Genomic DNA, 14,462 nt, shown 5'->3' on the forward strand with positions numbered 1-14,462 from the left:
TTTGCACGTGAATGAAATAAATAGCAAAAAAGAACAACAACGAACCAAAATATGCAAAATAAAGTCTTTGCACCACAGCGTAAAAAAAAAATGAAGGAGCGGGAGTGAAACTGCCGGGGCTGAGGAGTCTTGGTTGCAGCGGAAGTCTTGGTTGAGCATGACACACACACACAGCGAGAGAGGCAAAGAAACAAAGGAGGAGACTGCAGACGTCCTCCCTGAAGAGGACATAAATAAAGACCCAACTGCAACACTTCACCTGAAATATGTGTCATGATAGGTTTATGTTGCCATAACCACGATGTTAGTCAGGATGCTTACATGGCACATTTTTAAACTGGTGACAAATTGTTTGCAGGAGCCTGAACCTGCAAAGCTGCACAACCACTGCAGAGTGCCTAACTCAGGATTCAACACATACTGTATAAGGCAAATGTATTGTGGATCTTGTCTTGAGTAAGAGCTGTTGGCTCAATATGTTACTATGTTGTCAGTTAAACCCTGAACTGACTTTAATAGCTGCAGGAATAAGTCCTAAAACCTGGAAATAAGTTAGCATTTTTTGCACTTATAGTTCCGTCGTCTCGAAGTCAATGGTTTTTTTGAATGGGTCTGCGAGATATTTGCATGTTTTGTTCTACGACATAAAATATATATAACCCTCTTGTGAATTGAGGATTTTAACTATGTTAAAAAAGGTTGGAAAGGTAAACGTCATCACTCCGAACACAGACACTCATCTACTCACTCGTCCAGATTTTACCTGCAAACTATTCTAACTCAAACTTTCCAACTTGTAGATGTATCAGTTTATAGTCAAGTATAGTATTATGTAGCACAAAACTTAGTGGTGGTGATGCTGAGGTCATGCAACCGTGGTGTAGTTTGTTCATAGCCTAATGTTAGCTTTTTATTTGTGCTTTATGCTTCAAATTTCACAAAAGTAGTGTTCATCTGTGAAGATTGTCTTGCTGAACAAATAGTTGCCCTAGGGGTAGCATGTTGATCTTAGACACTGACTGCGGGGGCTCGGGGTAATATTTTTTTTATTTTGGACTGTAAATGGCCCCAACCAGTAGCGTTCAGGTGACATGGGTGTATAATGACAAATAATTCAAGTTCAGTGTTACATCAATCTGGAACAAAACATTAAAGCTGCAACAATTAGTAATCTATTGTAAACAAATAAATAAGTTTAATTTGAAAAAACAAAAAAAATCCTTCAGAAATAAACAAAAAAAAAAGAAAACTGGCCAAAGGAATAAAGAGGCACAGCAACAAATGACTATAACTTTATAAGGAGGAGGTATCTGTGTGTGTTAGGTTGCTTTGTGGAAAATGATGAAAGCTGAAAAAGAGCGGCTCAATGAAAACGTTGATTTACTGCGCCAGCATTTTTATATTATTTAAGCTGCACTGATGCTGCATACCATTAACAGAATAAATAAACTCTTCTTAGCCCAGAAACATGATAAAACTCTGTCTTCATGATACCAACAATGCACCATTGTATAATGTAAAATGAAATAGCACCATATCATCAAGACAGGCAAAATAGCACAATATCAGTATGAATTGCATTTTAAGAGAAACCAGATTTAACCTCAGACTGACGTCCTTTCACAGATATATTGTCAGGATTAAGTTCAAAGTGATTTAAATCAACACATAAGATGATTTATTCTGACAAGCCAAAACAACTGCTTGTGCCCAATGGCTTGACTGAAGAACCAGGTGAAGAAAGTAGGTCTAATAACAGTGTAGGTAATAAGCATTTATGCCTGTTTTCCTTTGTGATATAGACATCAGTTACCGGAAAATGTACTTTATTGAAACATAAAAAAACAACTTATATTTCAATAAAAACATCTTTCCTATATGGCTTATTTTTCAATCAAACTGCGTTTCAAGGCACTTACTTTTTCATGTTGTTTTTGGATATTGTTTTAAAAATGTATTTGTTTCTTTTGTTTAATAGGTTTTGTTGCTACTCTGTTAATGCAGGTGGTTTAAAATAGTTTAACCTGACAGAGATGAAGCCATTCTAAATTGCATTTCAACTTAAGTAAAAAACAAATTATCAAAAATAGGAATGAAACATGTTTTGAAAATATTTTCCTCTGTACAAACTGCATTTACTCATAAAGAGATATGAGAGGTCTGACCAAAAGCACCAGCAAAAATATTAAATATAATATTCAGTAACGAAAACTAGCTACTTGATAAACAAAATCATACTGTACAAAGATACATATACAAGATACACTGACAGTCATTTGTTGCTGTTCAATAAAGTTCATAATATTAACTCTTATACACAAATATACACTTGTGTACTGCGGATACAGGGTGAAGACAGCAATAACAACAAAGAACATTTACTTCACGCCTCATATATGAAATAAATATCTTCTAGAGTTACGTCTCTACAAATATATGGCATTGTTGGACAACACTGTCCTGATTTATACGTTTTAATTTGGAGCCTTGGCTCAAAATGGGATCCATGTGTTTTTAATGATCCCCTAAGTGGAGCAGCATTGTGTTTTTGTGTATTTTCTCTTTTTTTGTCTTGATTCTAATCAGCACCATGCCACTGCAGGGCCCATCTGGGTGGGCTGGAGCTGGCTAGCCAACAGTGGCGCGAGAATACCAGCGCTCACTTCAGGATTCCCTACAGTTTTAGGCTAAAAGCACACTCAGTACACAGGTCTGATGTCATTTTAGCACACACCATGTCTACTCACAGTGACGCGCCCTCAGTGAGGAAGGTAAGTGTTGGAGGAAAACGAATTAGTACTATCGTACCGGCTTCCATGGTCGGCGGTGCCAGGAGGCAGAGCCTGGGCAGGGCTGCTGGTTGCATTGCTCCATGTTGGGCGGCTTGTCCAGGACGTCGCAGTTGTAGTCGTTGAGCCTCTGTCCGTTGGGCCTCTGACAAACCACGAGGCGAGTCCTCCGCCCTCCACCACAGGTCTGGGTGCACTGAGGTTAGCAAACAAAAGATGATGTTTAACAATGTTGCATAATAATAATTCTATAATAATAATGTGACTTATAATGTGTGTATGTGTGTGACTTTATAAGACCAGCGTCCTTTGACCCAACTAACAGTTCTCTCACAGTGAGAGTAGACAAATGCCTGTATTTAAGTGATAAGACAGCAACGTACATGGAGACAGAGAAGACACAACAGATGATAAGGATGAAACTCAGAAGTTGTGTGGGAATTGTAATAAGGTTCACGATGAGTGAGTGGTGTTTTGAACTCTAGATCTAGCCTCACCTCTCCCCAGACACCGTAGTTCCACAGAGGGCACGGCCCAGAGTCGCAGCTCTTAGACTCGGCAGGTTTGACCCTCTCGTCACAGTAGCTGTTGCTGCGTCCATCAGCATCCTGACAGACCACCACTCGCCTCTGGAAGCCTCCGGCACAGGTACTGGAGCACTACAGAGCACATAAAATGTGTCAATTAAGACTATGACACACACACAGAGAAAGCTCACAGACCATAATTGGTTGGATTTAGTTGATCATCTTGAGTATTTTAATTTGTATAAGAAACTTTATGCACAAAGGCCCGTTATGAGTCATGGAAATTCATTTTAATGGAAGTGGTGGGATGGAAATATATTTTTTGGTTTTGCCATGTAGTATATACTATTATACTTTACTCAGGTAAAATACTCTAAACTCAAACTTAGCACTTGTAGATGTGTTTGTGAAAATGTATCTATTAGTATTTTATAATTGTCTTTCTCAGTCTTTCTTTTGATATACAGGTCTAATACAACAAATTAAAGAAATGGGATAATGTGAATTTGGTCTTTTCAGTCTTTTCACAAACAGAAGAACATACACAGTACAGAGCCTGCAATACTGAATTTACCTGAGTCTAACTGAAACCAAAGCCAGCTGCACTGTTCAAAATGATCTTCCAAAGATGGGAAACATCAGTCCGTGAAAGACATTCTCAGACATCGAACAACACAGCCTTGGACAGAGCAGAAGGTACACTCTGCATCCAATTAAAATGACACATCCCCACTGTCAACGGGAGTGAGTACATTCAGTGCTCTCTACATGTGAGGGAGGACATCACAGAGTGAGCCTGAACAGCAGTGCTTCCAGTCAAGTTCATTATGTGAGACTGAACAGTGTACTGCGATGAATGCCTCTGCTGGGGGGAGGATTCAGAAAATAGAACAATGTTTTTCTCAAGGCTTTCAGAAGAAGAAGATAAAACCACACAACACATTAATCTACTCTAAAGTAGAGTTTCACAGTAAAATAGCCAGGTGTTTTAAACCTATTCAAAATTGACCACTTTTGTCAATTAGACCTTATCAGGGGGACAAGTTCTCTATTTAAAACAACACACTGGGCTCTATTTTCATGCAACACAAATGCAACATGAGCACAAACTCATACTGAAAGAGTACATGGCTACAGGGATTTAATCAACTAAAAATGAAGGAACGCATGCATTTTACAAGTGGTTGGGGATTACATTATTAGTAAGAATCACCCATAACTTTGGGTCATGTGCTAGCTATAAATTGATAAAGGATAGTTTGAACAAAGCCAGAAAGAGCCCTTTGCACTCGATGAAGGGAAGATATTTAACACGTTTCAACTGACACATGGAGTTGACGGTCTTGAGCTCTGTTCGCTAGTGTTTGTGGTAACATCGCTCTGGGTCTACAAGGGCAATTTCATGGCAAAATGGATGACAGAATAGCAATTGCAACAATGATCATTTCTTGGCATAGGCAGCTTCCTTTCAGACGTGACAAAACCAAACACGGTTATACACAAAAAATTAACTTAAGCCTGCCAAAAATACCCCAAAACATTGTGCCTGATTTTTGAAACAATTTCATTCAAGGCCAATGAGAATTAAGATCTTGAAATGCCCCTGCTGGAAAACATTTGGGTTTGTTTGTGTCCAATCAATTACAGCTTAAGAATCAAGGGTTTAGCTGGAAGTAACCTAGAATTGGGTTATACACCTACTGTATAGAGCCCTGAATGTTGAAACATGCACTGAAACACCATATGTATATACAGTATACTCTAGTAGTATACTCTGTAGTCCTTGTATTGCATTGCAATCGGTCCTTTGGTGCTGTTTGTAAAATCCTTTACCATGTATGGCTCTCTGAAATGAAAACATCTGCTACCTCCATGTTAATGTCTTCACAAGAATGTGTTTACAGACTGACACATGCCTTCATAACGACACCTATGCACTCTGCTGTCCATACATGACAAAAACATTTAATTCTTCATTGGTTTTTCTATGACAGATAAGTCACGCGTGCATTCAAAGATATTAATTAGTGTCTGATACTAGACAAGTGGGAAAGTTTAGATTCTGTGTGAGTTTTTTTTGTATATGTAATCGATTGGGCATATCCTGTTCAATTTAAACATGAAGACAACATGGAAGGAGCTTTGGCTTGCCATACTCGCCATATCTTGGATTCTGATGTTGTTATAGCTCTTGAAACTTGGTACAACATCAATCAAAGACTTTTTTAGCAGGCAAAATGGAAATACCCATATGTATTTACTTCAGGGGACTACCTGAGGCTCAAATACCACCTATTCACACTTTTCTTTCCATTTTCAAGGGGGAGTAATGGAAAATAAGGCATCTGCTTGTGCCTTTCAATCATTTGGATCCAGTGAACACCATTTTCTCTGTGCCCCTACCAAATGGCATGGCTCTAGGAGTTATATTTCAAAACATATTGAACCCTAAAAATGACTTCCCATCTGAGACATGGAGCGAAAAAGACAAAATTGTAGGCAAAAACAGTGCAATTCTCAAAATTCAGCAAAAATATTTTCTAGAATTGATTTTCTAGAACACCTATATTTGATTCAGCACAGAATGACCAAAGTAAATAATGCAAAAATCTGACTGGAATTTCTAAAATGAATCTACCACAAGAAAAAATATTTCTGCACAAGATCACAGGCTGAACATACTGCTCCCCAGGGTCCGGTCCTCCACTGGTTGTCTGCTGAGGGCACATTCCAGCTGCTGTGCCCAGGATGGCGCCCTGGATCCTGAGGATATCCGTAAGGCTGGTCGTTGATGCGCTGACGGTGGTAGATAGAGGAGCAGGGTGCAGCGTTACACTCCTGTTCTGTTGCAGGCTTCTCGTCTGGGTCACAGAAAGGCTGGTCCACTGGCTGGTGGTAGTTGGAGCACACCACCTGTCGGGTGATTCTTCCCACGCCACAAGTCACTGAACACTGGGGGGACAGGGGAGAAACCATTGTGTTAAAAACTGAGGTGATGGGGAGGCTGCCAATTTCACAAGCAAACAATGATTTTAAAAAATTAACTAATTTAATCTTGAAAAAGGTCAAAATCTCATTTAAGATAGTGACATTGTCTACGTTGCTGTGAGAACCTTGTAAACTGATGTGATGTGATGGTGTGATGCATTAATTCGAAATGTCACAATATCCTGGCATTTCATCGTTGTTTACTCATTTTCAGTTATCTTTTCACGAGATTTCCTTCATGTATTTCCCTAGTGAGATTATTGTAGGACATTTTCCGGTTCCAAATCAGCGTTTGTGAGTGTTGTTTTTATTGATTGCTCCCACGTATTGATTCATTATGTGAAGCATTGTCATGTGAAGCCCCTTGAGTCTACATCAGGAGTAGAAATAATCTTAAAAAGATATTAGTTTAATTAACTTAAGACTTTGTGGTCAGTTGTTTTTTGAGGCTCTTTCATTTCACAAGAACACATGATTAAAAGATTTGGGACAGCATCACTGTAAATCATCCCTGGCTCCCTGACTGCCAGTTAAACAATCCCAATGCTGGTATGCTAGTGACGTCATCAAGAGTTTTGGCTCCCTTGCCTTGTCGACATTCACAAATCAATACTGAACTGCCCAAAATCACGGCAAAAGCCAACTTTGTTTCAGGGTGATTTTAACACTGTCAGAAAAGCTAACATGCGGGTGATTACTGAAAGTCTCCAGAGTGGAAAACATCTGTATTGATTAGACACAGTGATGAATGTTTTTACTCACAGGAGACCACTCCCCGGAACGCCACTGGCCACAGGGGCTGAAGCAGGAGGAGGTCTCCGGGGGGCGGGGCAGGTGGGCGCAGTGTGATTCGTCAGCCACTCCTCCCTGGGCATCTCTGCAGCTGACATAACGCGCTCGCTTCCCCTTGCCACAGGACACAGAGCACTGGAGGATATGTGGATAGAAACAGAGCTGAGATAAATATTTGTCTTCTGTAGAATTTAAAAATGATTTGGTTCACCAATTGCGTTCTACTTTTTTCTGAATCAAAATTATAGTTAGGTAGAGTGCAACATGAATAAGATTTTTGTGTGTACATTTCATTCATCTGAACTACATGTTTGATGCTTAAATATCTCATTAAGAACAACACTTTCAATAACATTAGGTTGGACACCACAGTGTCACTTTGGGGTAGCTTTCAAAGACGCTAACAGAGCAACACAGTTGCAGCACACAGTTGCAGCACAGCAAAAGGTCAGATGGGTCAGAGCGAAGTATTTAACTATATGTCTTCAGCGTTACAGTAAAAAATGCAGATTTTGCAGATTTCATGCATGACTGCTATGCAAATCAAATACCAATTGTACACCCAAAATTGACTATTGTTAGCACAATGTCAGTCTATATTGCAAGTGGTGCTCACTGCAGAGCCAATTGGATGGTCCAGCTCCCCTTCTCAGGACCTGATGGTTAGGGTTAGGGTTAGGGGGTGGGGCTGGACCTCAAGGTGGAGCTAGGCAGGACCAGACCACTTGTAGGCCTCTTCTGTATTGTAGATTCTTTACCTGGTGACAAACATGTCCTTGTCCTGAAATGACTCTCTGAGCTTCTTCCACCCACTTATACTCTATATAGAAGTATCCCTACCACCTCTGTGAGACATCACAGTAAACATATGTGAGGGGATGAATACCTAATGCAATCAAATGGCTCCAGCTCAAATAGGCACGTTAATATCCCCCTCATATCAATGACACTCTGAAGAGGATGGCAGTTCTGCCTGCTCTGGGGGAATGTAGGCATGTGTTTGTATGCATGTGTTGTGTGTAATATGTGTGTGGTGTCTCTAAGACCACACTGGCGCTGGCCTCTTTGACATGTGAGCTCATACCGACGTTCAGATTGACAGACGGGGTTCAATCTTAGAAACCGTAGACTCGTGTTTAGATGGAATCTGGTTTTCATTTGCGACGAGTAACAATGCAAAGTATCAGAGAGACAGAGGGGCCTCTCAGCCCAGACAGTGGAGCCTGTGTGTGTGTGTGTGTGTGTGTCTGTATATTTGTGTGTGCGAGTGTGTAGATGCAGCAGGGGGTAGAAGAGACAATGCCAAAGAGGATCATGGTCCTGTACAGTTTGTTCTATCTGAAGGAATGCCGGGGTATACAATAAAGTTTAATAATGTCAACCTAATATGTGCAAACACACATGCAGGAGACCCATCACACACACACACACGTGTTTACAAACTTTTTCATCAGTATTCTCAATTTTCATACAGAGCTAAATTTGATTCCAGAGCCCAGCAGATCATTTTCCTTCAAGCTGCAAATGCAGAGAGATGACGACAAGAATTTGTTTACCTTGCTTTTGTATATTCTCTGGACTCTTTAAAGTAAACCTGAAGGCTGTAATGTGCTCAGATGGACCCAATAAATTCAATTTGAATCCTTACCGCAGTCCAGGAGCCGTATCTCCACTGGGTTAGCAGCTGAGCGGAGTTGTCAGGCCGAGGTGTGCTCTGTGCCGGAGAGGCCCACGGACAAGCCGGCATCTCACAGTCCTACGAATGCAAACATGCAAATAAAGTTAACTACACTGGAGTGGTGGTCGTAAATGTGCCAAGGACATTTCTAAACACATTTTAAAGACTCCCTTTGATGCAAAGTTTCAGTACACTTGTGACTCTAATAACTAAAGTTGTCCTGAAGGAAGAGGTCATAGAGAAAAACATTGAGGGCAAACAAAATGCTCATGGAGGATGTCTGCAGCTGTAAAATGCTCTTTAAATGTTTAGTTCCATTTTCAAAAGCGTGTAGACTCGCCTCATACATTGTGTGTCCATATTGAAGTGACTTCACTTCCAACAGCTGAGACAGATCCCTTATCTGGAGACTGAAAGACTGTCCATCAGTGTCAAAGAACCCTCATGCAATACACTTGAACCGCTACGGTAAGCGTGTGCTGCAGCCTCATGGTCTTTGTCCACTTCGACACTGGACTTTGGGTCAAAGCAGAGCAGGACAGGCATCATTTAAAGAGGCTGCTGATCTTAACCAGGTCACGACTTTTGCTTCATTGAAGTTTGTATAGAGGTCATTTGGGAGCATCATCAAAGAGAGCAGATCAGGGATACTTTGCAGGTGATTGGATCTGCTTTGAACCAATGACCACATGACTGACAAGAGCTCTCCATAGCTAAAACATCTGCATAAATCAATAATCGTGGTTGTTCACTTAGCAGTAAAATTGCACCTAAATTATCCTTCCTAATCAGACTCTGAGTAACAGAAGATATGTCACGTAGTTGCTTGACACTTGATTTTGGATTTACAGTGATTGGTTTAAGTCATTGCTCACAAAGAATGGGAGCTGTCATTATCTAAGCCATCGACGTTGCTGATTCTGGAGAACATGGTGGAGAATTTTATCAGTGTCAGATATTTGTCCTCAAGAGATGGTGGATACCAAAAATTTGAGCTAAAATGAGATGAATTTTGGACTTACAGCCAACATATTAGCATTAATTTTTAGTTGTGGCCTGAAACACAACTCCAAATGAATGCTCCATATCTGCTAGATGTTTGAATAGAGCATTGTTTGCTCTAGTGAGAATAGCCCAGTGTTGTGTTTACAGCTTGTTGCAAAAAATCATATAATACTGCTTTAAGTTGGCTAAGGAGTGTACTATTTTGTGGGATCGATTAAATCCAGGTAGCAGTGGCAGACTCAGGATGTTTGAAGGGCAGGGGCGAAAAAAATAAAAATGGCACCAGCTGTATGCAATGTGGAAAATTGTGATGCATTTATACCCTAGAGAGCACCTCACCATGTTTTGTCCACTGGCTTGGCACCCTAGAGGGCACTTTACTACATTTTACAGTTCTTTCTTGTCAGCTGAGGCATATTCTGAGCTGTCCAAGAGCACCCTGCTTATTACAAACTGCATTTTTAACTTATTGGATACATAAAATCAGGATGAAAATAACTTCTAACCATTGCACTCCTTGTAAAAAATTTGAGCAGTAAAATTTCAATTACAGTAATTATAATGAGCTCTGTGTCTTGTTTTCAATCTCATATGATGTACATGACATCTGCACTCAATCTTGTGTGCAGCATTTTATGTTATTATGACTTGCATTTTTATTTCTTTACCCCAAGAGCAAACCGCCGACTCTGGAACAAATAAGGGTGAAACCTTGAATCAGTTTAGAGAGTGTGTGAAGTTATGAAGTTTCTTTTTTTCTTCACCTGACTGTCTCTGGGCCTCGCTGCTGCATTGCACTCCCTGTCATCTACCGTGTCACCATAGTTCCCCGACACACACCTAACAGCTCTCATCTGGTAGCCATGGCCACAGGTCACTGCACACTGAAAGACAAAATCACACACATACACAGAGAAGTCCAGTCACCGAAAGCTATCTCAAACTCTATCTAAGTATGTCAAGGTTGATATCTCAGACGGGGCCTCAAGTCAAGGTTCAGCTCAGTAGAGCCTGGGTAAGCCTTTAACATGCACACACACACATAAGGACACATGCGTTCACATACACATCCAGAGTCTCGACTCGACCCTTTACCCAATTCTATGAGGCGATGTGACCACACTAAGGTACGACACGAGAGCAGAGGAAGTGCCACAGGATAGGTTTATTTGAGCAGCAAATTATAATTACACAGGCATTAACCAGCCAATATATTCCAGCTCTGTAAATACCACTAAATTCATTCAAACATGTGTGGGGAGGGAATTAGATTTATATGTATAATCTAGACTATGAATGGCCAAAGACGCCCATTCATAGATGTTTCATTCAATTTGTGCTAAATCTATACAGAAACATACGGAAACAGAAATTTGAATGCACAGGAAAGTGTGTATGTGCGTGTGTGCATGTGTGTGCATGTGTGTGTGTGTGTGCACCGTGGGTCAGGTTTAGTCTGACAGGATATGAGGGCAAAGTGAAAGCACCGTGGAGGAAATGGCAGCTGGAGTCAGAGCACACTCCTCCGTAACTTGCCGTAATATCATGTTACACACACACACACTCACTCACACACACACACACACACGTACACACACACAAACTTGAAATATACACTGTCACTCCCACACACCACATTCACTCACTGTGACCACACACACATGCACACACTCACACACAGAGTAACAGATACGAGTCAGACTCCTAGACAGCAAGCCACACGTGAAACCCATTTCCTCAGTCAAACACTGCGAGTCACCTCGCCCCAGTGTGTCTATGTCTTATCTGTGTGTGCATGTGTGTGTGTGTCTGCTTGACTTACAGCTCCCCAGACGCCGACCTGCCAGGACGCACACTCGGGCAGCTCGCAGCTCCCCACGGCAGAGGGTTTGCTGGATGGGTCGCAGAAGTGCTCGCTCAGCTTTTCTTGCCCGGCTCCCGTGCTGCAGGACACTTGTCTGTGCCTCATCCCCTTCCCACAAGTCACCAGGCACTGAGCGAGGAAGGTGAGGGTGACATGATGGTGGAAAAGGTAGAGAAAAAAATGTGACTCATTTTAAAATGTGAGTATGTGTTGACAACACAACTCCATTTCTACCCTGTTTCTGCCATTGGGGGAGAACAACACTGATGCGATCCAAGTACTGTACTTGTGTACAATTTTGAGATACTTTTATTTTACTTGAGTATGATCTGTACTATATTGGTTGCACCTTATTTTACAGTTTACTTTTAATACCAAGCTGTGCTGAAAGCTAGTGTGTCAAAGTTAGAAAGTTTAGATAAATGCATTGCAGTGTTTTATAAGTTTAGTTGTGTGTATGTGATGTGTGTGAGAGGTTCCTACCTCACTCCACTCGCTAACAGTCCACTTCGGACACAGCTGTTCATTGCAGGTCTCAGTGTCCACCCTCTGGTATTCGTTGCACTCCCTGTCCACCAGCCGTCTACCCAGGTTGTTCATACAGTAAGACTCTCTCCTGCGACTCCCACGTCCACACGTCTTAGAGCACTGTGTAGAAGAGAGCATTTGACATGCTCAGTTAATCATTGTGTTCATCCATGTTGAACTTTCCCTAATAATAAAATAGAGCAAACCAGAGGTATTTCTGAAAACAATTTGGATTTTTTTATGTCCAAAAATGATGTTTTGCAGGTACAATGTACAATATCCTATATGCATGGAACTATATAAATGCACAGAATAAACAGTACATACATTATTATATGTTTTACAGCTTTTCAAGTTGGCCTGAGATGTTCAATATACCTTAATTTGCAAAAAGTGACATAGGATCGACCCAAAAGATGCAGACAGGTGACAAATTAAAGGACAAATCAATAAATATCATCTTAGTAAGGTTTTGGGCCATCACCTTCCACCAAAACAGCTTCATTGCTCCTTGTCATTGATTCTACAAGTCTCTGAACCTCTACTGGAGGTATGAACATTATTCTTCTGAATTATATTGCCTCATTTAGCACCTAATGTGTCTAATACGTCAGTTCAAAAATCTCCCATAGATGTTCAATTGGTTTGAGATATGGTGACTGTGAAGGCCGTAGCATATGATTCACATCATTTTCATGCTCATTAAGACAATTCAGCGACCCCTCGTGCTCATCATCCTGGATGAAACCACTCCTATCAAGAAAGAAATGATTCATAATAGGATAAAGGCAATCACTCAGATCATTTTTGTATTGATTTGCAAAGACCCTTCCCTCACTTTTGTTCCCTTTCAAATTCTACAATTCTTCCATCGACTGTACCTGTGACCAGGCACTGTACTGCCAGCTCTTAAGCAGACAGTCCCCATGGCAGGGCTCTCTGGTCTGAGGTTTGACAGCGTCTCCACAGGTGCTGGTCTCCATCCTCTCACTCTGCCTCTTCATCAGGCTGTACTTCATACACTGGACATCCAGGCTGCGGTAGCCTGGGCCACATTTAGCAGAACATTCGCTTTTTCCAGCAACATGCCACCTGTGTGAGAGGAGATGCAGATAAATGTTTCTCTGTGTGTGTTCTGTAGAGAGCTGTTTTCTGTGTGTGTGTGTCTTTGTGTATTAATGCGCACCTGACTTCACAGTCAGTGTTGCAGGGCTCAGCAACAGCAACAGGACGAGGTAAATGTTCACAGCGTTGGTCCGACACTTCGAGGTGGTCACTCTTACGCACGCACACCGCCTTTCGTCTTCGCTCACCTGCAAACACACACGTGCACAGAGACAGATGAGGAAAAGCAGAGTTTAAATCCGACAACATCTGGCAGACAGCTCACTCAACAAAATATCACATTTTTTCACCTTTAACAAGTCTAACCAGCTTTCTGACATCCAGTTCTTCATCACACAGCCTCAGGGGTCCATGTTGGTCTCAGACCCCACAAATATATCCTTTACTGGATCCCACTGTGCACTCTGACCTGCTGGAAGCCTGACTAGCTTGCTTCTAAAAGGGAAATTTGAGGGGCTTAGTCGGGTTAAGGCACAGGGCTAAAGGGAAGGTGTCGGGCGATGTGATAGGCCGGGGTCATATTGGGGTTGCCAGGAAGGGGATTTATGGAGGGAGGGGTGAGTGAGTACATTTTTTAAATCCAGAGGTGTGTGTAAGTGATGCAAGAGAAATGCTAATCCTAATGTGCACTGACACTTGGATCCATGTCCTTGTAATAAGAGCTGTAAGACACAGTATGGTTCCTATAAATCTCACACTTTTTAGAGTTTTGGTGGTACATTTCTTGGGTTTATATCAAAAGTAGCAGTGAAATTTGTGTGTCAGTGGGACCATGAGGCTCTACGGCAATAAACCTTTCTTCACAAGAACGAATATTGCAAAGTTTGAAATAATTATAGCCCTAATGTGCCTAAAATATGTCCTTGTTCATGTATAATAGGTGCACAACAGCTCCCACTTGTAATGCTTTGTCAAATGAACTGAAGCCAAACAGAAATGATCATGTTTGTCCCGTGTGGAGATTTGGCTGAGCTTTTACCCTGACAGATGCGGTTGCACTCAAGCCAGGAGCCTGAGGGATCCCACACAAATTGCTCCCTGTGTTCCTCAATGGGTATGTTGAAGGAGTAACGGACATCAGGGTTGTAGAGGTTTCCAACACACAAGACCTGTGGGAAAAAAAATGATAGTAAAGGCAAGGTGGCAACACTTGACACTGCTTTTTT

The 14,462-nt window shown here is 41.3% G+C and overlaps 1 protein-coding gene across 2 annotated transcripts in view; it reads right to left on the minus strand.

Moving 5' to 3' along the window:
* Window positions 1–14,462, minus strand: part of LOC141001068 (A disintegrin and metalloproteinase with thrombospondin motifs 20) — an 83,583-nt gene that overhangs the window by 21,135 nt on the left and 47,986 nt on the right. For both annotated transcript variants that reach the window (XM_073472018.1, XM_073472019.1), the window contains 11 exons: window positions 14,276–14,405; window positions 13,358–13,484; window positions 13,053–13,263; window positions 12,127–12,291; window positions 11,602–11,772; window positions 10,544–10,663; window positions 8,745–8,852; window positions 7,067–7,231; window positions 5,999–6,268; window positions 3,287–3,448; window positions 2,809–2,985 (listed from right to left, as the gene is read on the minus strand). In XM_073472018.1, coding sequence (XP_073328119.1) covers window positions 2,809–2,985; window positions 3,287–3,448; window positions 5,999–6,268; window positions 7,067–7,231; window positions 8,745–8,852; window positions 10,544–10,663; window positions 11,602–11,772; window positions 12,127–12,291; window positions 13,053–13,263; window positions 13,358–13,484; window positions 14,276–14,405 — 1,806 coding nt within the window. The remainder of the gene's footprint in view (window positions 1–2,808; window positions 2,986–3,286; window positions 3,449–5,998; window positions 6,269–7,066; window positions 7,232–8,744; window positions 8,853–10,543; window positions 10,664–11,601; window positions 11,773–12,126; window positions 12,292–13,052; window positions 13,264–13,357; window positions 13,485–14,275; window positions 14,406–14,462) is intronic.

Source organism: Pagrus major, chromosome 8 (assembly GCF_040436345.1).
Source record: "Pagrus major chromosome 8, Pma_NU_1.0".
Classification (NCBI taxonomy): domain Eukaryota; kingdom Metazoa; phylum Chordata; class Actinopteri; order Spariformes; family Sparidae; genus Pagrus; species Pagrus major.